Source organism: Hyperolius riggenbachi, chromosome 3 (genome assembly GCF_040937935.1).
Source record: "Hyperolius riggenbachi isolate aHypRig1 chromosome 3, aHypRig1.pri, whole genome shotgun sequence".
In the NCBI taxonomy this organism is placed as follows: domain Eukaryota; kingdom Metazoa; phylum Chordata; class Amphibia; order Anura; family Hyperoliidae; genus Hyperolius; species Hyperolius riggenbachi.
Genome location: NC_090648.1, coordinates 410552453 through 410577877, shown reverse-complemented (window position 1 = coordinate 410577877; position 25425 = coordinate 410552453). Strand labels below are relative to the sequence as shown.

General features: G+C 44.3%; 1 protein-coding gene across 1 annotated transcript in view; it reads left to right on the top strand.

The window, feature by feature from the left end:
- LOC137564091 (solute carrier family 22 member 4-like) overlaps nucleotides 1-25425 on the top strand; it is a 146934-nt gene that overhangs the window by 92448 nt on the left and 29061 nt on the right. Inside the window, exons 4-6 of the mRNA XM_068277444.1 lie at nucleotides 7455-7626; nucleotides 14528-14654; nucleotides 21354-21454. Of these exons, the coding sequence (XP_068133545.1) occupies nucleotides 7455-7626; nucleotides 14528-14654; nucleotides 21354-21454 (400 nt within the window). The remainder of the gene's footprint in view (nucleotides 1-7454; nucleotides 7627-14527; nucleotides 14655-21353; nucleotides 21455-25425) is intronic.

Below are 25425 nucleotides of genomic sequence, written 5' to 3'. Positions count from 1 at the left end.
AAACTATTACACAGAGCTTACCTAACTCCGGTGCGGGTCTCTAGCATCTTCCCTCAAGCCTCCGCCTCATGCTACAGGGGCTGCGGCTCTAGGGGTACTTTGGCCCATATGTGGTGGACATGCCCTCTGGTTACCAGATTCTGGTCACAGGTTGCCGATTTGATTGCATCTGTCCTTCAGATCCCATTCTCTCCCACCCCATCTGTTTTTCTAATGGGTGATAAACCAAATAATCTGAAACACCCAGCTCACAGATTAACTCAACATATCTTAAACTCTGCCAAAACATATTTAGCTTCCTCTCTTTAGACCACGTGATAAGTAAAGTCCATAGAGTCATGATACTGGAGAGAATGGTAGCTATCTCAGACGACCGGATGCTCCAGTTTACCAACACATGGTCCCCCTGGATCGATTATGCAGATAATAATGGCCTTCGCTACTCTATCTTCTTTACCTAACAGAGGCACTGTATATTTATATCTACCATGCCATACAATATATTGTCTGTGCTAGGCCCTAATACTCCCCTCTCCGAACCTGCACCTTTTGGTACTGTACCCCCAGTTTGTCTCAATGTTCTTGTCTATTGTATTACCTGTTCATGTTTATGGCTACTATTTTTCCCCCCTGCGTGGGGTATCCAGAGTTATTTACTCTTGTTCAATTTGCCTTCTTTAATAAAAACTTTTGAAACTAAAAAAAAAAAAAATGAGATGAGCATTTGCTAAGGCCAAGCGAGATTTTGTGTGCCTTCTCTGAAGAAGTTATGTCATCATTGGTCTGCATCCGTGGAACCCAGCAGTGTGCAGTGTCTGTTGGATTGTCTGCCTTGAGACATTGCCACCAGCAGTGCCCAGATTCACCAGGATGGCCTTGGAGGTGATCCTTGGATTCCTTATCACATCTCTCACAATCCTCCTGGCCAGCACAGGTGTCACTTTTGGCTTCCGACCACATCTTCTGAGATTTTCCACAGTGCGGAACATCTTGTATTTTTTAATAATACTTTGCACTGTAGCCACTGGAACTTGAAAACATTTAGAAATGGCCTTGTAGCCTTTTCCTGACTTGTGAGCAGCCACAATGCACAGCCGCAGGTCCTCACTGAGCTCCTTTGTCTTAGCTGTGACTGTCCACAAACCAACTGCAGAGAGCTGCTGTTTTTCACCTGCTGAGTTGATTAAAACAACTGTTCCCAATTAATCAGGGGTAAGTAGGATGCTTTAGAAGAGCTTGGACTATTTGGAATGGTATAGAACTTTGGATTTTCCCACATACTGTGACAGTTTGTGAAGGGTATGAATCATTTTGGATAAATAAAAGCTGAGATTTTTTTTCCATAAATAATACCTCTTGTACATTGTCTTATTATATTTTGGGAGATACCTATGTCATTTCCCGTCAAAAAATTACTTGCTGGTTGAATAAAAGTAACTAAGTCAAAATTTGCCAGGGGTATGAATAAGTATGGGTAGCACTGTACATCTACTGGTTGCATAGCCTGCCAACTTAATTCTGTGAGTATCCATTTTCAAAGGATGCTTCCCTTTCCCAAAATACTATGGGCCCGATTCATCAAATAGCTTCTGATTTCAGTAAATACCAAACATAACAGCGTGCGCTGCTATGTAAAGCGTGGATTAGAGAGCACTACGCTCTGCTAAAGCAGCACAGCTTAATAAAACAGGCCCCATATTTACACCTTGTTCCAAATTATTATGCAAATGATTGTGCAAATGTTTTTCTCATTTACTTAAAAAATGTTTTATCTGTTACTGTTATCATTAGGAGGTTTGCTCAATAACATTTGATTTGTAATTTGATAGTTGATAACATGAGAATTATGCTGACTGTTATTTACATAAATTATTTAGCCCAAAAACAGTGCACTGTTGCAAACGATTATGCACAGTAAATTTCAAAACACCTTATAGTTTGTGAAGAACTGAACATGGCCATTTGTTGAATTTGCAGTATTAGGAGATCATACAGTATTTACTGAAATCAAAACCTTTTTCAATTACAAAACATTTAACAGGTCAAGTTACATTTCAACATAGAACACCTTATTTGATAGTAGCTTTACAGTTCTTACATCTATTGAACTTGTGAAATTTTTGGAGAGTTTCTGCTTTAATTTCTCTACAGGATGTCAGAATAACCTTCCAGAGCTGCTGTTTGGATGTAAACTGTCTCCCACTCTAATAGGTCTTTTGCTTGAGTTCCAAAGGTTCTCAATAGGATTGAGGTCAGGGAAGGATGGGGGCCACACCACGAGTTCTCTCCTTTTATGCCAATAGCAGCCAATGACACAAAGGTAATCCTTGGAGCATGGGATGGTACATTGTCATGCACGAAGATGATTTTGTCACAGAAAATATGGTTCTGTTTTATGGAAGAAAGTGGTCATTAAGAAACTCCACATAGCTTTCTGAGGTCATTTTCACACCTTCAGGGACCCTAAAGGGTATGACCAGCTCGTCCTTGCTGACGTTGCAGCCTTGTTGGGACATGGTGACCATCCACCACTTCATCCTTTTGCATCATCCAGGGTTGCATGGCTCTCAACAGTAAATAAGACTATTTTTCATGTAGTTCTGGGCCCACTGCAGCAATTTCTGCTTGTGAGCATTGCTTAGAGGGGGACAAATAGAAGGTTTATGCATAACTGCAATCCTATGGAGAATCCTGCACCCTAATGCTTGTGAGACTGCAGAGGCACCAGCAGCTTCAAATATCTGTTTGCTGCTTTGTAATGGCATTTTAGCAGCCGTCTCTTAATCCAATGTATTTCTCTAGCAGAAACCTTCCTCATTTTGCCTTTTATTTGCACAAACTTGTGTGAGCCAGCCACAAAACTGTTAACAGTACAATGATCACACTTAAAGGAATACTATTGATTAAAACAAGTTTTTTTTTTAATGCTGTATGTTAGGGCACACATTACCACAAGTACTAGGAGCAATTTAATTCCTCACACAGCTCTACCTCTCTGCTGTAAAATCCTCCGTCAGTTTTAGATACAAAAGTGTTGGTCTCTTAACCTCTTGAGGACTGCAGTGTTAACCACTTGAGGACCCAGCCTTTACACCCCCCCCCCCTTAAGGACCAGCGCTGATTTAGAATATCTGTGTTGGGTGGGCTCTACAGCCCCCAGCACAGATCAAACAGGCAGAGCGACCAGATCACCCCCGTTTTCCCCACTAGGGGGATGATGTGCTGGTGGGGTCTGATCGCTCCTGCATGCGTGTGGGTGGCGGGGGGGGGCACCTCAAAGCCCCCTCCGCCGCAGGATTCCCCCTCTCCCTCTTCTCCCTCCCTGCCCCAGGGATAGGAGGCTGCACAGGAACGGATCTGTCCTGTGCAGCCTCTAACAGGCTCCTGCCTGTCATGTGACAGCGATCCCCGGCTGCTGATTGGCCGGGGATCGCTGATCTAGTACTACTGTTAGCAGCGTTGTAAAAATGTAAACAAAGCGGATTATTTCCGCTTGTGTTTACATTTAGCCTGCGAGCCACGATCGGCGGCCCGCAGGCCATTCACGGAGCCCCCCGCTGTGAAATGACAGGAAGCAGCCGCTCACGCAAGCAGCTGTTTCCTGATTAATTAGCCTGCAGCCGGCGACGCAGATGTGCGTCGCTGGTCCTGCAGCTACCACTTTGCCGACGCGCGTTGTGTGCGCGGTCGGCAAGTGGTTAAACCCCCCTAAAGACCAGGCCATTTTATATAAAATGGGCCACTGCAGATTTAAGGCCAAGCTGCAGGGCCGCACAACACAGCACACAAATGATTCCCTCCCCCCTTTTCTCCCCACCAACAGAACGCTCTATTGGTGGGGTCTGATCGCCCCCCCCCCCCCCGTTGTTGTAGTTTTTTATAAAATGTACGTAGTTATAATATTTTTTTTCCCTCCCTCCCTGCAGGCAGCCCAATCACGGCGATCGGCTCTCATAGGCTTGACCCTATGACAGCCGATCGCTCTCCTGTCCCCCAGGGGTGTCACACGGCTCTCCCCAGTACAGAGCTGCTGCCGATTGCAGCGCTGTACTATATATGAAGACGGTGGTTTCACTGTCTAACAGTCTCCAGAGCGGCAATCACTGCTCGGAGACTGAAGGCGAGGAGGAGCTCTGCCCCCCGAGCAGGAGATGCACGCGCAGCTTGCGCGCGATCACCTGCACACTGCTGCCCCAGGACTTTACTCCCATTGGCGTGACGCGGTCGGCAAGCAGTTAAGGTGAACCAGAGATAAAGCACCCTCATGTACAGGGTGGGCCATTTATATGGATACACCTTAATAAACTGAGAATGGTTGGTGATATTAACTTTCTGTTTGTGGTACATTAGTATATATGAGGGGGGAAACTTTTTAAGATGGGTGGTGGCCATTTTGAAGTCGGCCATTTTGAATCCAACTTTTGTTTTTTCAATAGGAAGAGGGCCATGTGACACATCAAATTTATTGGGAATTTCACAAGAAAAACAATGGTGTGCTTGGTTTTAACGCAACTTTATTCTTTCATGAGTTATTTACAAGTTTCTGACCACTTATAAGATGTGTTCAATGTGCTGCCCATTGTGTTGGATTGTCAATGCAACCCTCTTCTCCCACTCTTCACACACTGATAGCAACACTGCAGGAAAATACTAGCACAGGCTTCCAGTATCCGTAGTTTCAGGTGCTGCACATCTCGTATCTTCACAGATGCTCTAAAGCAGTGGTGCTCAACTTTTTTTGGCCCGAGAGCTGAACTTCAAATCGAGAAAAATCTCAAGGGCCGGAACACATGCATACAAAATTTCGATGTAAAACTTTTAATATTTTTCTAGTAACAGTTAACATGGTGTTGGAAATGGAAAGAAAATGACAATATAAGAATTGTTGTACTCACCATTTGATGCACATTTTCTTAATGAGAAGTTTGCGGCTGTTTTTCAGAAACCAATTTCTGGATATTTGGCTCCAAATTTGTAACATTTATTCTTAATACAGAATGCAGCAATGGTATCAGAGTCCAGTACTGTACCTGGGTGTATGCAGTAATGAGCACGTGGCCTGTAGTGTGCTGGCTGAGGAGGCTGTCAGCTCTGCTGAGGAGGAACAGAGGCCTAATTACCCACACGTGGCCTGTAGTGTGCTGGCTGAGGAGGCTGTCAGCTCTGCTGAGGAGGCACGGAGGCCTAATTACCCGCGGCCTGTAGTGTGCTGGCTGAGAAAACTGTCAGCTCTGTGTGGGGCTGAGGAGGCTGTCACAGCGCGTGCCCCGGTGTCTGCCCACGGTGTCCTGCGGAGGAGGAGAGGATCGGGTGGTATTGCGTAGTTATAGTATCGGCACTCAGCAGGTATTGCGTCTCGCACATACACCAGCGTGTGCTCCGTATTCAGCCCCGGGTAGCGCTGGGATAGTTAGAAAGCCTTGCTCATTGGTTACTGCAGGAACCTTCCTCCAATAGGAATTAGGCGGGACGCAATACCTGCCGAGTGCCGATACTACGCAATACCACCCGATCCTCTCCCCCTCCGCAGGACACCGCGGGCAGACACCGCGCGGGCCACAAATGGCCCGTGGGCCGTAGGTTGGGCACAGCTGCTCTAAAGGACCCAGAGCGTTTCCTCTCCTTAAGGATCTGTTTTTAATTTCGCTTCAGACTCCCTTTAAGCAATACTGGTGGCTTGGCTAGCCTGCTGAACTTCTGCCTCTAATAATTTTAGCCACAGACCATACACAAGCATGCAGCAGATCAGGTATTTCTGACATTGTCAGATCTGACAAGATTAGCTGCATGCTTGTTTCTGTTGTGATTCAGCCAAAGACACACTAGACTGAGTATAGTACAGGTAATAATCAATAAACACTTTTGTCTGTTAGGACCTGACCCTAAAGTACTAAAAATGACATGAGTTTGTCACACCCCAATTACCCCGTCGGACATGTATCAACCTGGGTTTATGGGTGGTACAGTATACAATAAATTAATAATGTAATAAAAATGCAAGTGCAGGGGGTGTCATTAATATATGTAGTATGGGGTCAATGTAGAATGTGTATCGCCCATTTAGAGGCACCCCCGTACTTATACAGTATATGACACACTGACAACCTTGCATATATATGTTTCTGTCTATGAGAGGTCCTTGCTGATCCCCCCCCTGTGTGTATAGGCTCACACTAGTGAATGTGTGAACGTCCCACATGCAGGGTGTAGCTATTCACGCTGACCAGAAACATATTTATCAAATATGTCGACTATTGATCAGTCTACAGTATAGCAGAGACAACTGGGATCTCAAGAGTCCATTCATACATAATCTACATAGTAGTGAGAAGGTATAAGGATTGCTGTGGATCCCTACAAGGGTGAATATACTGTGTATATATATATATATATATATATATATATATATATATATATATATATATATATATATATATATATATATATATATATATATATATATATATATATATATATATATATATATATATATATATATATATATATATATATATATACACACACACACATACGCACATATACACTAGTAGACGTTTGCACTTGCACTGTAGTATAATATATATATATTTTATACATATATATTATACATATATATTATACACACACACACACCACCCTTGTATGGATCCGCAGCAATCCTTATACCTTCTATGAAGGCCTTTCTCACTTCTATGTAGATTATGTACGAATGGACTCTTGAGATCCCAGCGGTCTCTGCTATACTGTAGACTGATCACATAGTCGGCATATTTGATACATATGTTTCTGGACAGTGTGATTCAGCCAAAAACCAGCAGGACTGCCATTGTTTAAAAGAAAAGAAAAAAAGGGCAGCCTCCATATTCTTCTCACGTAAAGGGATACTGTAGGGGGGTCGGGGGAAAATGAGCTGAACTTACCCGGGGCTTCTAATGGTCCCCCGCAGACATCCTGTGCCTGCGCAGCCACTCCCCAATGCTCCGGCCCCGCCTCTGGTTCACTTCTGGAATTTCAGACTTTAAAGTCTGAAAACCACTGCGCCTGCGTTGCCGTGTCCTCACTCCCGCTGATGTCACCAAGAGCGTACTGTGCAGGCCCAGTATGGTTTATGCCTGCGCCGTGCGCTCCTGGTGACATCAGGGGAAGCGAGGACACTGCAACGCAGGCGCAGTGGTTTTCAGACTTTAAAGTCTGAAATTCCAGAAGTGAACCAGAGGCGGGGCCGGAGCATCGGAGAGTGGCTGCGCGGGCACAGGATGTCTGCGGGGGACCATTAGAAGCCCCGGGTAACTTCAACTCATTTTCCCCCGACCCCTCTACAGTATCCCTTTAAGGTGTACTTTAAGCATTATTGTCATACAGTTCAAGGGAAAGTGTCCAGAGTTGAAGGTAGTGCAGTAGCTATTGGGCTTGTATTGATTACAATTTCCTGAAAATGTTCTTGTTCTTAACAGGGTCTGAAATTCTTGGCAAATCTGCTCGACTAATCTTCTCAACCTTAGGAGTCGGCATATTCTTTGCAATAGGCTATATGATCCTGCCTTTATTTGCCTATTTTTTACGTGACTGGAGGACTCTACTGTTGGCTTTGACTGTGCCAGGGCTCTTGTGTGTTCCTCTGTGGTGGTGAGTTCACCAGTGATTCCAACTCTCCTATTCCTTTACTTTTAGATCCATATTTTGTCTTACAGTAAATGTAATATGTAAGCATTTTATGTAACTTATTTCTTATAGCAACTGTTTGTCACTGATTACCACTATTCAAGTCACATATGTAGAGGTGATCATTACCATCATAGCACCAGTAAAAAGCTAATATAGCTGTTGAAAGAGAGCCCCTAGTGGTCCAGGGACCCTGTTGCGGTCTCTGTGAGGTGCAGGAGGGTTGGGTCAGAGGTGTGCGTTTTTCTACTGTCTCTGTCAAATGCAGGAGGGAAGGGGGAGGGGGGGGGGGGGTTCAGAGGTGTGTGTGTGTGTGTGTGTGTGTGTGTGTGTGTTTTCTTTAATGCCAGCCAATCAGTCTTTAAATGGTGCCTGAGATGATAAAAATAAAATTATACATACCTTGGGCTTCCTCCAGTCCCCTTCAGACTGACTGGTCCCTCACCGTCTTCCCAGGCCACCTGGATCTACTGCTAGGCGGCCTGGTAATTCTGTCATTCGGCGAAGTCTGGTCACTCACGATGCCCTGTCACCTCCAGTAACGCTCTGCGCCGGGCTGCGCATGCGCAGTACACGCTGAATAGTGAAATTTATGGCCGAGTTGCAGAGGATCCAAGTCGCCCAGGAGGACGACAAGGGACAGAGCAGCTTGAAGGGGCTGGAGGAAGCCCCAGGTATGTATCATTTTTTTTTTGTTTAACTGTCCCTGGTGAGTGGCAGCGATGATCTGTCTACTGTCCAGAGAGGGGGTAATCTGTCACCCAGCTAGGTGCCAAGATTGTTGGGAGACACCAATGTGGCATCTCCACAGTTTTATGGTGCCGGAGCGTTTAGTAGAAGAGAAATGCGCGTGCAGTGTGAGGAGATAAAAATGCTTGTAGCCTGGCCTGGGATCACATGGGGCCAGGCAGCCAGTGAGGGGAGAAGTGAGACTCCACCCCCTGCATGCCAGACTTGGAAACAATGGAGATGCCATAGCATGGACAGCAACACTTCCAGCCATCTCAGCATCACTGCCAGCCAGACCAGCATCTCCACCTGCCAGGCCAGCATCATCACCACCATCCAGGCCAGCATCACCGCCAACCAAGCCAGCACAGCCTCACCGCCACCCAGGCCTCAGCATCACTGCCAGCAAGGTCAGCACACCACCACCAGCAAGGTCAGCACACCATCACCGCCAGCCAGGCCTCAACATCACCGCCAGCCAGGCCTCAACATCACCGCCAGCCAGGCCTGCACAGCATCACCACCAGCCAGGCCTCAGCATCACCACCAGCTAGGCCTCCACACCACCACCAGACAGACCAGCACAGCATCACCACCAGCCAGGCCTCAGCATCACCGCCAGCCAGGCCTTAGCTTCACCACCAGACAGACCAGCACAGCACCGCATCACCACCAGACAGACCAGCACAGCATCACCACCAGCCAGGCCAGAACAGCATCACAGCCAGCCAGGCCACAGCATCACCACCAGTCAGACCAGCACAGCATCACCACCAGCCAGGACTCAGCATCACCGCCGGCCAGGCAGCCCAGCATCATAGCATCACCACCAGCTTGCCCAGCATCACTGCCAGCACAGCAAAACCACCAACCAAGCACAGCGCCCAGGCCAGCCAGCCAAGGATAAGACAGAAGCAAGGTGAGGGGACTCTGCCTATTTATGTGAAATGCTGCCTATTTATGAAAGTTACACTGCTTCTAGGTTCATGTGCATATTCACTCTGCCTTAGTGAGTTGATTGGTGCATTTTAAATGCCGGTTCATTGCTGCAATTCATTTGTGGGGCCGATTCATGCATTTAAAAGGTGGGGTAATTGCTGTACAGGATCTTCTCAAAAAATTAGCATATTGTGATAAAGTTCATTATTTTCTGTAATGTACTGATAAACTTTAGACTTTCATATATTTTAGATTCATTACACACAACTGAAGTAGTTCAAAGCCTTTTATTGTTTTAATATTGATGATTTTGGCATACAGCTCATGAAAACCCAAAATTCCTATATCAAAAAATTAGCATATCACCAAAAGGTTCTCTAAACGAGCTATTAACCTAATCATCTGAATCAACTAATTAACTCTAAACACCTGCAAAAGATTCCTGAGGCTTTTAAAACTCCCTGCCTGGTTCATTACTCAAAACCGCAATCATGGGTAAGACTGCCGACCTGACTGCTGTCCAGAAGGCCATCATTGACACCCTCAAGCAAGAGGGTAAGACACAGAAAGAAATTTCTGAACGAATAGGCTGTTCCCAGAGTGCTGTATCAAGGCACCTCAGTGGGAAGTCTGTGGGAAGGCAAAAGTGTGGCAGAAAACGCTGCACAACGAGAAGAGGTGACCGGACCCTGAGGAAGATTGTGGAGAAGGACCAATTCCAGACCTTGGGGGACCTGTGGAAGCAGTGGACTGAGTCTGGAGTAGAAACATCCAGAGCCACCGTGTACAGGCATGTACAGGAAATGGGCTACAGGTGCCACATTCCCCAGGTCAAGCCACTTTTGAACCAGAAACCGCGACTGAAGTGCCTGACCTGGGCTACAGAGAAGCAGCACTGAACTGTTGCTCAGTGGTCCAAAGTACTTTTTCGGATGAAAGCAACATTTGCACGTCATTCGGAAATCAAGGTGCCAGAGTCTGGAGGAAGACTGGGGAGAGGGAAATGCCTAAATGTCTGAAGTCCAGTGTCAAGTACAGGTCAGGCGCTTCTGCCACTGTTTCTGGTTCAAAAGTGGCTTTATCTGGGCAATGCGGCACCTGTAGCCCATTTCCTGTACATGCCTGTACACGGTGGCTCTGGATGTTTCTACTCCAGACTCAGTCCACTGCTTCCACAGGTCACCCAAGGTCTGATAACGGTCCATCTCTGCAATCTTCCTCTGAGTCCAGTCACCTCTTTTCGTTGTGCAGCGTTTTCTGCCACACTTTTTCCTTCCCACAGACTTCTCACTGAGGTGCCTTGATACAGCACTCTGGGAACAGTCTATTCGTTCAGAAATTTCTTTTTGTGTCTTACCCTCTTGCTTGAGGGTGTCAATGATGGCCTTCTGGACAGCAGTCAGGTCGGCAGTCTTACCCTTGATTGCGGTTTTGAGTAATGAACCAGGCTGGGAGTTTTTAAAAGCCTCCGGAATCTTTTGCAGGTGTTTAGAGTTAATTAGTTGATTCAGATGACTAGGTTAATAGCTCGTTTTATAGAACCTTTTCGTGATATGCTAATTTTTTGAGATAGGAATTTTGGGTTTTCATGAACTGTATGCCAAAATCATTAATATTAAAACAATAAAAGGCTTTGAACTACTTCAGTTGTGTGTAATGAATCTAAAATATATGAAAGTCTAAAGCTTATCAGTACATTACAGAAAATAATGAACTTTATCACAATATGCTAATTTTTTGAGAAGATCCTTTATGTCATTTGTGGCAGTGATTGATGCAGTTTAAATGTAAGATAACTGCTTAATTTCATGTGTGAAGATAATTAATGCATTTTAAATGCGGGTTAATAGAGGCTGTTTATGTGTGGGAGTAATTGCTGGATTTTTTTATATGGTGGGTAATTTCTGCATTTCATACGTGGGGTTGATTACTAAATTTTAAATGTAGAGTGGCCTTTAATGTATGAGTTTGTTGTCATTTTTTTTTTTTTTTTAACTAAAACCACAATATTCAGAATAAATTGCCATGTTTGCACTCTGGTGACAAAAAAGTTTTTGGGGTCACAGTTTGGGTACTTGGCAACTGAAAGGTTTGCCATCACTGCCCTAGGACACCCCGTGGTGGCGCCTAACCCCCCTTCCACCACCCGGCGGTGCCTAACCCTAAAACCCTCATGGCTGTGCCTAACCCCAAGACCTCCTGGTGGTGTGTAACCCCAGGACCTCTTGGTGGTGCCTAACCCTAAGACTCCCCAGGGGTGCCCAACCCTACCTCCTCCACCCCAGGGCACCTAGACCCACCCCCAAAACCTTAATTCCCCTCTGCCACAAAGCTGCAATATGTGGCAAAAAAGGTAAATATTGGCGCCAATAGGTGCCTGATTGGCGGCAGTCAGAGTAAAATACGGCACCCAATAGCAATGCCGGGGGCTTGTGGAAATGCTAATTGTGGCATTGCTGAAATTTACTTTGACTGACGCTAATTAGGCGCCTCTGGACGCCAAAATGTACCTTCCTTGACGCATATCATGGCCATTATAAAAGTTGTGATTTGAGGCAAAGAAGGTACATTTTGGCACTGGGAGGTGCGCAGTAGCAAGTGTCGCAGTTCACCCAATGTTCTGTCCTTTGCCGCAAATCTGGGGTTTTATGGTAGGCACCTATAGCAGCAGCGTTTTTTCTGTATGGGCTCCCGCGCCTGTTTTTCCTGCTTTGGTTGGAAATACCTTAATTTTTAGACCAGCAGCATGGTCATGAGTGTGCCATCTAAAACAAGAGTTGAAGGGGGCTGAATGTAATATTGCCAATGCTTTAGCCTTGTCTACTGATCCCAGAAATCACTATTTATCCTGGTCTGCTAACACAAAAAATGTAAATGTTAAAGAACTACAGGTAGGTGGAGCTAGCCAACAGGCAAATAAAAACATATTATGAAAGCAACGATGCTGATTAATGTAAATTATACAGTAATGCATACAGTAAGGTGGATTAATTCTCAATCCTTTCCATAAAATGGATATTTTTTACGGCACTGCGTGAAAAGAGGCAGGTCAGTGAACTAAAATGCAGCATTCAGGATTTTTTTGAGTGCATTTCCATGCCATACAAAATAGAAGAATTTACTTTGCTCCTGCATTTTTGCAGTGTCCTTAATCATCTTCTTTGAATATCATTTCATTTACACTAGCTTAGATTGACCTAGACCACAATTGACAATTAAGGAAGTGAGAAAATATGTATAAAATTAGTTGCTTTTAAGCACTGGTAATGCCATGTTATATAAGAGACGACGTGATAGTAAGCAGCTTTACCATTATGGTTTCCAAATTTAAAGTAATTTAAAAGTAAACCTTGCTCAAGCAAAAAAGTTTTCAGATCAGGCAGAACACCCATTATCTTATATCCTGTGGGGGAAGAACTATTCAGATTTCACTGCCACTTATTGTTTACATCAGGATGGGCTGGACTGACCTTGTTATTGGAAACTGCCTTGTCTGACACTAAAAGCTTTCTGTTGACATGGTTGGTGACACACAGCACTTCTGGCTGAAAATACGGTGAAATATCCGTGTTGAGTGCATAGAGCTAACACCAACAACAAGATGCCAGATCCCACGCAATCAACAGACAAATTGAAAAAAAATCAGCTATTTCTGATACTTCAAGATAGATATTGTCACATTTATATTAAGTCTACCTTAAAGAGAAACTCCGACCAAGAATTGAACTTTATCCCAATCAGTAGCCGATACCCCCTTTTACATGAGAAATCTATTCCTTTTCACAAACAGACCATCAGGCCTGGAACCCACTGAAATCAGCAAACGCAAAACGCAACCGCTAGCGTTTTGTCTGAGCGGTTTGCAAGCAGATTCATGCGCGTTTTTGGTCGTGTTTTGCAACATTGTATTTTTTTGCCCAGCGGGTGCGTAGCGTTTTGCGTTTTTATCCTGATTGGTCCTGTGAATTATTTTTAATTTTGTTACAGTGTGCTGAACCGCAAAACGCTAGCAAAACCGCTCAGTTTAGGTTTTGCTGAGCGTTTCTGCTAGCGTTTCAATACTTTACATTGAAGCGCTTAGGCCCCGTTCAGACTGCAGAACGCGGACCGCAACGCATGCGGACCGCAACGCGTACGAACGCACGCCATCCGCGTTCGTATGCGTTGCGTGGCTGATCCCATCACTGAAAAGTGAATGGGACAGCCATGCATTTTTACAAAAAATGCATGCAGCATGCGTTCCCGGACCGCACAGGTCCGGAACGCATGCAGTGTGAACATCAGACATTGCACTCTATGCAATGTCTGATGTTGTGCGTGTCGGCCACCTGCACGCGTTTCCAAAACGCGGCTGGAAACGCGTGCAGTGTGAACGGGGCCTAACGCTCCCAAAATGCTGCAGGTCCTGCGTTTGCGTTTCTGGGAAACGCAAACGCTCCTGTGGAAGTTGCCCCATCCATTAACATTAGCACAGCGTTTTGGCAAACTGCTAGCGTATCGCAGTGCTGCCAAAACGCTGCCAAAAGCGGTCCTGTGGGTTCCAGCCCTCAGGGTGTGCTGTATGGCTGATATTGTGGTGAAACCCCTTCCACAAAGAAATTCTGAGTACGTACTCTTGGCAGTTTCCTGTCTGTGAACCTTGCTGCATTGTGGGAAATAGCTGTTTACAGCTGTTTCCACCTGCCAAAAAAGCATGCAGCAGCTACATCACCTGCCCACAGTAAAAATGTCATCATGTAATAAATGTCAGATTGTAAATCAGGGATTTAAAAGATTTTACAATGGGCAAACACTGACTAAATCATTTATACACAATTATTGTAAAAATTAAGCACTTTATTACATTATTTTCAGTGGAGTTCCTCTTTAAGCAAAGGTTTGCCTCAAAGGGATCCTATACTGAGAAGGATATGGACTTTTTCTTTTAAAATACTACCAGTTGCCTGACTCTCCTGCTGATCCTGTGTCTCTAATACTTTTAGCCACAGCCCCTGAACAAGCATGCAGATCAGGTGCTCTGACTGAAGTGCATGCTTGTTTCAGGTGTGTGATTCAGCCACTACTGCAGCCAAAGAGATCAGCAGGACTGCCAGGCAACTGGTATTGTTTAAAAGGAAACAACCATATCCCTCTCAGTTTAGGTTCTCTTTAAGGTCACTTCAGGTTTGCTTTAACATGCTAAGTATGCCTCTTGCAGGGTTATTCCAGAATCTCCACAATGGCTGATTTCTCAAGGAAGGATAGAAGAAGCAGAAGCCATAATAAGAAAAGCAGCAAAAACAAACAAGATTTCAGCACCAGCTATTATCTTTAAAACTGCAGAGGTAAAACTTCCCCACCTCCATCTGATGTATTGCCTCTACAATGTCATAGCAAAAATGCAGTACATGGAACTCTCGTGGTTTAAGATGACTACTATATAGATAGGCCTTTTATCATTGGCAAATGTGTTCAGTCAACACAAAATGCATGCTATTACAGATTTCATGTCTGTGGTGATTTCCTTGTTCAACATGTCTTCTGAATAATCTGTGTTGGGACTCCCAATTATAGGTCCCAGTAAACCATACACAGACTCAAATTTAAGCCTCGTTCACAGTGGGGCGTTGTGATGTAATGGAGGCACTTTAACGTGCAGGATCGCAACGCATTCATAAGTCTATGCGACATACTGTACAGGGTGCATCCAGTGTGATGCGACAATGGTCTCCGGAATTCCAATGCTGAGAATGCAGTACATTACCGCATAACACACGAGTTAAGAGTGGCTGTGAAGCATACTTTTCATTGATTGTATGCTTCACTGTAAGCAATACAACGTGTGCATAACATGTGATGTGACTTTTCTCCTACATTGCGTTGTGTTCCTGTTAAAGGGCCTGTCCACACGTGCATTGCGGATTTCAGAAACTCAACACTTTCTGCAATCTGCAAGGACATCAGAAAGGGCATAACAAGCACTTTATAAAGTCTCCACTCATGCACTGTCCTGTGGTGCATTTAAGAAATGCACCACCAGGAGGATGCATTTAAAAAAATGCATATAATTTAAAGTTAATGCCTCATCAAAATACAATGTACTGCATTTTTAAGCTTTGTTTTTATCAATGTTTTGATACCTTTTTTAAAACTTATTCGTGTGGATAAGTTCTTACCAAGAGTGCAAACGTTTCCCACTGTGAACCGTAAAATCGATAATTTAACGTCATGTCTAAACTGCTCTTAAAGAGACTAACATCAGAAACATCCCCTGGGGGGTACTCACTTCGGGTGGGGGAAGCCTCCGGATCCTAATGAGGCTTCCCACGCCGTCCTCTGTCCCACAGGGGTCTCGCTGCAGCCCTCCGAACAGCCGGCGACAGACCCGACTGTAAATTCAATATTTACCTTTGCTGGCTCCAGCGGGGGCGCTGTGGCTGCTCTCGGCTCCGAAGTAGACAGAAATACCCGATCTCAGTCGGGTCCGCTCTACTGCGCAGGCGCCGGAAACTTGCGCCTGCGCAGTAGAGCAGACCCGACGGCGATATTTCCGCCTACTTCGGAGCCGACAGCCGTCAGAGCGCCTGCGCAGGAGCTGGGAAGGTAAATAATGACGTCATTTTGCACGGAGGGCTGCAGCGAGACCCCTGAGGGACAGAGGACAGCGTGGGAAGCCTCATTAGGATCCGGAGGCTTCCCCCACCCGAGGTGAGTACCCCCCAGGGGACGTTTTGAAGTTACAGTACCTCTTTAATCGAGATCGGGATTGATTTTCAGATCATTACTGCACAAAATCGATCTCGTTCTCGATTGGGAGCAGATTGGACATGATGATGACCTGTTGATCTGACGGGAAATTGCATGATATGTACCAGGTTATTAAACATTCAGGTATGCAAGTGACAGTTAGGACCTCACTGATAACGAATTACAGCCATAAATTTCCTGTTTTTCCATAAACAATCTACATTTATCCTTGTACAAGAAACAAAATCAACATTTATGGCTCGTTCACATCTAGGGCGTTTTTGGCCTTTTTTCAAGCGCAGGCGATTTGGAAAATCGCCCTCAAAACGTTTGTGCAATGATTCCCTATAAGAGAGTTCACATCTGAGCGGGTTGTTTCCGATCCGCTCAGCAAATCAGTGCCTGTACCATTTTTGAGGCGTTTTGCCTCAATGGAAGGTATAGGGAAATTGCAAAATGCTTGAAAAATAGCTCTGCATAGAGATTTCCCAGCCGCTTTTAAGAATAAATACATTGTATTGTATTTATTCTTTTCAGGTTTAAAGAGAGCAATTGATCTGCAAAAGCGCTTATAAAAGCGCTTCACAAAAACCGCAGCGCCCACCCGAGCGTCGGGAGGATAAAAAAAAGTTGCCCACAAAATCATAAATCGCTGACGTCAGCGATTTCGATTTTAGATGTGAACAGAGCCCAATTCATATATTGTCAAGTCATCACAATCCGGATCATCATCATCATAACTCTCCAATCTTGGAAATCATTCATGTATCTCTTGTGACTTAATTTCCTTTCACTTTCTATGTACTATGGAGCTTTCTGCTTTCTTTGGTGAAGGGTCTATATGTCCTGCTGCATTCTATTGCCAGTGATCTTACTTTTCATGTATAACACAGCTGCCTGGACACTATTTAAATTGACCATTTTATATACATGTTCCCTGGTCCTGATCTTCTATTTCCTACCTGTGATCGCTATGTGTTACAGTATAGCTTGTGTGGACATTCAAATATTGCCTGGATCAAATCTGATAAATTGATTGAGATATGCTCCTGAAAACTGTGCAGGAAACTATTTTAGTTTTTTTTCCCCCCGTCCATTATACAAACATCTGTTTTTATCTGGGCTGTGGAGTCGAGGAGTCAGAGTCGGAGCAACTTTGGGTACCTGGAATCGGAGTTGGATGTTTCATAAAGGAAAGAGTCAGAGTTGGGATTCGGGTGATTTTTGTTTCACATCCACAGCCCTGGTTAATATTAGGAATTTAGGAGTCGCTAAGTCGGAGCCTTTTTTGGGGTATCTGGAGTCGGAGTTGGAGTCCGAGTCAATGTTTTCACAAAATGAGGAGTCGGAGTTGGAGTCGGATGATTTTTGTACCGACTCCACAGCCCTGGTTTTTATCATATGCAAAGATCCTTATAATATTCCATATACAGTCAGGTCCATAAATATTTGGACATCGACACAAAACTAAATTTTTTAGCTCTATACACTTAACTGCAGAATGTCTGTTTTAATTTGAGGGCATTTACATCCAAATCAGGTGAATGGTGTAGGAATTACAACTGTTTGCATATGTGCCTCCCACTTGTTAAGGGACTAAAAGTCATGTGACAGAATACAAATCATAAATAAAACTGACTTTTTATACTTGGTTGCAAATCCTCCGCAGTCAATTATAGCCTGAAGTCTGGAATGCACAAACATCACCAGATGCTGGGTTTCATGGTCACTGGTGATGCTCTGCCAGGTCTCTACTGTAACTGTCTTCAGTTCCTGCTTGTTCTTAGGGCATTTCCCCTTCAGTTTTGTATTCAGCAAGGGAAATGCATGCTCAATTGGATTTAGGTCAGGTGATTGACTTGGTCATTGCATAATATTCCAGGGCTGTGGAGTCGGTCCAAAAATCCACCGACTCCGACTCAGACTCCTCAGTTTAGGATTCCACCGACTCCACGACTCCGACTCCTCTAATTTGCATATTACAATTTTGTTGATTAAAAGTATGTAACATGAAATTCGTCTCTTAACTGCCAACGCTTAGGAATTTTACAAGACAACTGAAGTGAGAAGGATATGTAGACTACTATATTTATTCCCTTTAGACTAAAACTAGTCCTTGGTAAGAGTACTTGTAAAAGGTACAAACCGGAACAAAGAACATCTATTAGGCCCTAGGTAATGTAAGTGTGGGTACATGTAAGAATGATGTGCAGGTACTCTGCAAGGGAATGAGGAGATTGTAAACAGACACCACCTCTGTGTTCAATGTGCACAACATTCTCAGTGGATTCCCTGCAGCTCTGTGGGGAGTGCATATGTAGAGTATAGTACTACTGTGTAACAAAGTAAACCTGAGACAGATGAAATTAAAGTTTTATACATACCTGGGGCTTCCTCCAGCCGCCTTCAGGATAATCAGTCCCTCGTTGTCCTCCTCCACCACCTGGATCTTCTGCTATGAGTCCAGGTACTTGAGCCAGTCTGGTGTAGTGCGCATGCACACACTCCGCCGCCAGGAGCATACTACACTTGTGCAGCACTATTGCGCAGGTGCAGAATGTTCCTGGCTGTGGGAGCGGCATGCGGCCGGACTGCGCTGACTGGCTGAATTACCAGGACTCATAGAAGAAGATCCGGGTGGTGGAGGACAGCAAGGGACTGATTAGCCTGAAGGGGGCTGGAGGAAGCCCCAGGTATGTATAAAACTTTACTTTTCATCCGTCTCAGTTACCCTTTAATTTGTAGTCACCAAACCAAATTTTAATAACATATCAAATTATTTGATTTCATCAGCAAAGGGAGTGCATACATTTGCATAAATCAGCATCAATGCGGAATTATTTCCATCTCGTTGACCATCTCTATTAGTGACACAGCTACACATCAGGCTTTATTCTTACAGCATAGAGGTTATTTAGTATATATAAGAGATTCCTGTGTACACATCATATATACAGTCACAATCAGATATGTATATCTGACCTTAAAAATACGGGGACTGCTTTATTGAAGCAGCACAAGTAACTAATTTTGATTGGTTTATTTCATTTTTGTGGACAAAGCACAGCTATTACTGTATATATACTGTATATATACATTATTTTTAATGACTATTATCTGAGAAATAGAACATTTTATCATATTTTCTATTTTAATTACAGTTAGAAATTCATTAGGAGTCGGAGTCGGTGCATTTTTTCCCGACTCCGACTCCAGGCACCCAAAATTGCCCGACTCTCCGACTCCGACTCCACAGCCCTGTAATATTCCACTTCTTTCCCTTTAAAGGGAACCAGAGACGCCGGCCACAAAAAAAGAAAAAACATTTCATACATACCTGGGGCTTCTTCCAGCCCTATAAGCCTGGATCGCTCCCACGCCGCCATCCTCCGCTTCCTGGATCGGCCGGTACTGGGTCCCGTCACTTCCGGCGGACGCGGCCAATTATCCGCATGATCAGGGGCTCCCTCCATATCCTTACGCGTGCGGCTGCGCAGTATGCAGCTGCACGCGTAAGGGTATGCTGGGAGCACCTGAGATGCGGACAATTGGCCGCGTGCTGCCGTCGACTGGCCGAAACTACGGGACCCGGAACTGGCTGAAACAGGAAGCGGAGGATGGCGGCGTGGGAGCAATCCGTGCGTATGGGGCTGGAGGAAGCCCCAGGTATGTATAACTTCTTTTTGCTGGCGTCTCTAGTTCCCTTAAAAAATAAAAAAAAATAAAAAACTTTGGTTGCTTTTCCAGTATGCTTTGTGTCATTGTCCATCTGCACTGTGAAGCGCCGTCTGATGAGTTTTGAAGCATTTGGCTGAATATGAGCAGATAATATTGCCCGAAACACTTCTGAATTCATTCTGCTGCTTTTGTCAGCAGTCACATCATCAATAAATACAAGAGAACCAGTTCCATTGGCAACCATACACGCCAGTGCTGGGCCGAAATTACGCATGAGCGTAATTACGCATCGTAATTCAATGTAAATTTACGCGTAAGCGCTACGCGTACCTTACGGTCTTACGCGTAATTATTTACACGTAAGCAGTTAAGTGGTATCGTAATTACACTGTCTACCGTAATTGCTAGGTATGCGTAATTTTACGAACACTTACGCGTAATTTTACGCGTAATTACTAACGTAAAAACTCCCCTTTTCTAAGAGTAGCCAATCAGTCAACATCCTAAGCAACCAATAGTATCTTCTCCCGCCCTTCAGTATAAGCGTACGTTGACGCATACGAATGATATGTATAACTGTCAAATTGACGGCTATTGTGTACACATCGTCCGTATGCTTCAAAAAATACGCATTAATGGCTATTACGGCACTACGCGTAACATCGTAGTGTAAGCGCCTACATTACCGTATCCTTACGCGTAACTGCGTAAGTTAACTCGTAATTACAGTGATGAACCGTAGATAATTTCCTACGCCGTAACCGTAATTGCGTAATGCGTAATAGCGTAAAATTACGCGTAATGATCCGTAAGCGTAGATTTTTCCATTACGACCAGCACTCATACACGCCCACGCCATGACACTACCACCACCATGATACACTGATAAGGTGATTAGGATCATGAGCAGTGCCTTTCCTTCTTCATACTCTTCTCTTCCCATCACTCTGGTACAAATTGATCTTGGTCTCATCTATCTACAGGATGTTGCTCCAGAACTGTGAAGGCTTTTTAGATGTTGTTTGGCAAACTCTAATATGACCTTCCTGTTTTTGAGGCTCACCAATGATTTACATGTTGTGGTGAACCTTCTGTATTCACTCTAGTGAAGTCTTCTCTTGATTGTGGACTTTGAAAATTGAGGTGCATTTGCGATTTTGGACGAAAGAAAAAAAATGGCCTGGAAAAGATTTAGAATTTTCGGGTCACCAAAAAAATTCACATAGCAGCACAATTACAAAGCGATATCTCTCTCGAGTGCATGCAAAACGCAGCAGATATGACAGTTGCGATCAGGAAAAATCACATTGCACACGCAGCTCACTAATGAAAACATCCCCACGCAGTTTCCATTTGTTTGAAGAGTAGCTTGCATTTTGTGACTAACAAGCGATCGAAATCAGATTGCAAAACGCTGATAGTGGAAAATGGCCTTTAGGCCTACAGTTTTTAATGTAGCTAATGTCTGATTATTTAATTTTCATCTTATGTGCTGTTTTTATTACCTGGGTTTGTGTTGAATGAGGTTCTGTACATTAAGACCTCAAAACTGGTGGGCCACATTACTCTGCTTTTGCCCTAAATGGATATATAATACTTCACTATTTTCTCTTGTGCAGATCAATGATGCTAAACAGAACCAAATCAAGCGTCATACCTTTCTGGATCTAATTAAAACGAATAACATGCGAATCATCACTATCCTTACTGTCCTCTTTTGGTAAGTTCACTGGAATTGTTGATTCTGTTTGTACATAAATTATTCTATAGTAATGTAACGAACATCAAATTTTCGGTTCGCGAACGCAAATTTTCCACAAAAGTTTGTGAGTAGGCAAATACCATGGACTTCAATGGGCAGGTGAATTTTAAAACCTATAGGGACGGTTTCTAGCCACAAAAGTGATGGAAAAGTTGTTGAAAGGGGCCTAACACCTGGACATTGACATGCCAGAGGAGGATCCATGGCAAAAGTCCCACCGGAAACTATGTAGTTTAGGCAGAGTCATGTTTTAATCTCTAAAGGGCAGAAATCCCAGTACATTCCTAAATTTGTGAAATTAAGTGCTTTAAAATGTCCAGCGTATTTACATGGCAATAAGGTAGTGTAAGGGTTAGGCTCGGTTCACACTGACAGATGAAACGCCGCTTTTAACACACACATGGGGCTTGATTCACTATGACAAATAGCATGCCTTATCAGAGTTAACACACCTTATCAGAGTTAACGTGCCTTATCAGAGTAGTATAGTGAGCGCTACAAACTTATGCCTGCTAATTGGCAATGACGAGGGCTCCACTTGTCCTGCCCTGAGCCCCTGCGGGTCCAATCACTTTAAAGGACATTATCCCCGCACTTTGATTGGTCCAATAGGCTGCCTGTCAAGTTTCCTGTCAAGTGAAACTATTTCTACCAAGTAGAGATTCAGTGAAAACACTTGAAGAGGGTACCAGTATTCATGCAATACATCTTAGGGACAAATATGTCTGGAGTACCTGCTATTAATAAAGGCTTCCTATCGCCCTCCATTACACTATATTTTATATAGCGTTGACCTTAGAGTGGAGATATATATATTTTTCTTTCATTACAGCTTTGTTACATGCAAGAAATGGAAATGCTGTGCTTACACACAAAAAAAAAAAAATCAATGTGCTCAAGCAGGGGCATAACAATAGACCCTGCAAGGGATGCCTCCGCAGGGGGGCCCAGAAGCTACAGGGGGCCCGTGGAGGGAAAAGTTTGAGAAACTGACAGCTAAGGGCATGGAGAGAAAAAACATATTCTGCTCTTGCACCATTGTTATATTGACTGCATGTGTCCACCGCACAGATAAGGAATCATACACACTTTGGAATTTGTACACTGTCCCTGCTCCCTAGGGTTCGTAAAAAACATCTGTCTCTCACTGCTGCAAAGTTCTGATGACTTCATGTTCAGCCTTACAAACAAAGGCTTCACATTTTGAAAAAAAGTTGTAGACTGTCCCTTTTCAGCAATCACTCCGAAGAGATTCCTAGATTCTTCTCACACACAGGCTAATGACCTTATGGTGTCTGATTACTTTTACAACACATTGGAGTGGGTAAGATTGATGTCTGACTGTCGCTGCCTCATTGAGAGCTCGTTGTCTCAAACTGAGTCCAAGATCCCGTAATGACAGTATCAATCAATGACATTCTGAATGTTTTGCCAAAGTTTCAGTAAATACTATATCTTATGTTCAGCATGTAATTGTTGTTCCTCCATATAGCATGTGCTCTCATGTAGTAAAATAATATGGCTGTGTGTGTGTGTGTATGTATGTACTGGGAGAAGAGCTGCAATGAGGGACATGTCAGCTGCAAGGGGCTGGAGGAAGCCCCAGGTAAGTAGATCTAGGGGTAGCATAGATTGCTTGACATTTCCTTTAAAGAGAGTCTGAAGCAAGAATAAATCTCGCTTCAGACCTCATAGATAGCAGGGGCATGTGTGCCCCTGCTAAACCGCCGCTATCCCGCGGCTTACCGGGGGTCCCTTCACCCCCAAACCCACCCCGTACAGAGCGGAATCTCTTCCGCATTGAGGCAGGGCTAACCGCCGCAGCCCTGCCTCCCGCGCGTCTATCAGACGCGTACCTCCGCCTCTCCTACGCCCCTCTCAGTCTTCCTTCACTGAGAGGGGCGGGGGAGAGGCGGCGATGCGTGTCTGATAGACGCGACTGGAGGCAGGGCTGCAGCCGTTAGCCCTGCCTCATTTCACGACCAACTTTGCGACCAAGTCTTGCGGGGGTGGGTTTGGGGGTGAAGGGACCCCCGTTTAGCGGCGCGATAGCGGCGGTTTAGCAGGGGCACACTACATTATTCTCACTTCAGAGTCTCTTTAAGTCTAAGTGTTTTTATCTGCATGGGGAAAACACATTGGTCCTCATTTTTCCTGTGCAGAAAGTGAGGGAGGTGGGGGTGGGGGGGGCCCCATCCAAAGTTTTGCAGGCGGGCCCCATCCAAAGTTTTGCAGGGGGGGCCCAGTGATGTCTAGTTACGCCCCTGTGCTTAAGTGGTGTGTAGATGATCCAGGTTTTTAATAAAGCAAAAAGGCATCCACAGTCTTCGTATACCAGTAAATTTATGCACACTATATCCAAGAACAAATACAGGTAGAAAAAGCCACAACCACCAACAGCCATTTGTGTACCGAGTTATTGTTGCCCAAAATACTGCCTGCAATCCCATATTCATGGCAGAGTTCAGTATAACTCACTTTCACCAATTCCTGGTACCGTAGGCCTCCTCACCAGAACAATTAATTCAAACAAGAACAATTGCCCATATGCAATTCACTTTTTCTCCTCAGTTTTCACCTAGGTGATAATGTTTCATCTTTGACTTTACAATGGACAAAGTACCAAAAAGTAGGTGAAAAGGGACTATCAAAATTATTTTAAGTATTTTTTTGCTTGCTGTTGATTTAAAAAGCATTTTATTGACACATTTGAAAATATCGCCTAAGAGAAAACTCAGGAGAAAAAGTAAATTGCATATACAATACAATACAATAACATTTGTAAAGTGCTTTTCTCCCGTAGGGCTCAAAGCGCAATGGGCCAATGCCTCTTAAAATCACATAAGCATTGGACACAATTATGAATACACTCCCTTTGAAAACAGAACTTCAGTGAAAGTGCAATAAACAAAATGTTATAAGCCCCAGCAGCCAATCAGAACTCACTTGATATCACTTTAGTAAAGTGAAATCAGTTTGGGTGCTTTAAAGAGAATCTGTATTGTTAAAATCGCACAAAAGTAAACCTACCAGTGCGTTAGGGGACATCTCCTATTCCCCTCTGTCACAATTTCGCCGCTCCCCGCCGCATTAAAAGTGGTTAAAAACAGTTTTAAAAAGTTTGTTTATAAACAAACAAAATGGCCACCAAAACAGGAAGTAGGTTGATGTACAGTATGTCCACACATAGAAAATACATCCATACACAAGCAGGCTGTATACAGCATTCCTTTTGAATCTCAAGAGATCATTGTGTGTTTCTTTCCCCCCTGAGGGGGGAGTGCAAAGCAGAACCACAACAACACTGAAGAACTTGGCAGCCTTCCAGACACAGGCTGACAAGTCTGACAAGGGAAAGATACATTGATTTATTACAGAGACTGTGATAGTACAAAGTGCTGCAGTAAGCCAGAACACATTAGAATAGCTTTTGGAACTTGTAGGATGATAAAAAACAGGATGCAATTTTTGTTACGGAGTCTCTTTAAGCATTTTAGCTATACTCTAAAGCTACACAGAGACTTCAAATGTCTTTTACTCGAAGCAATCTTTTGGGTTTGGTGTGGCTCTCTAAAATGTATAAGCACCAAGCTATTCTGTGCCTGACTTTGAGTGACAAAGAGATGATTTGCATATTCAGCAGTAATGAATCATGGGAGATCTTTGTTTACTGAATGTATATCAGACAAAAACCGTATTAAAAGATTTATACATACCTGGGGCTTCCTCTAGCCTCATCCGCACGGATTGCTCCCACGCCACTGTCCTCAGTCTTCTCTGTCTTCTGTCACCGGGTCCCGTAACTTCAGCCAGTCAAAGCCAGTCTGAGCAAGCGCAGTGCGCTCTCTCTAGCGGAGAATAGAAGACGGAGAAGGCAGAGGACTGCGGCGTGGGAGCGATCCGTGCAGATGGGGCTGGAGGAAGCCCCA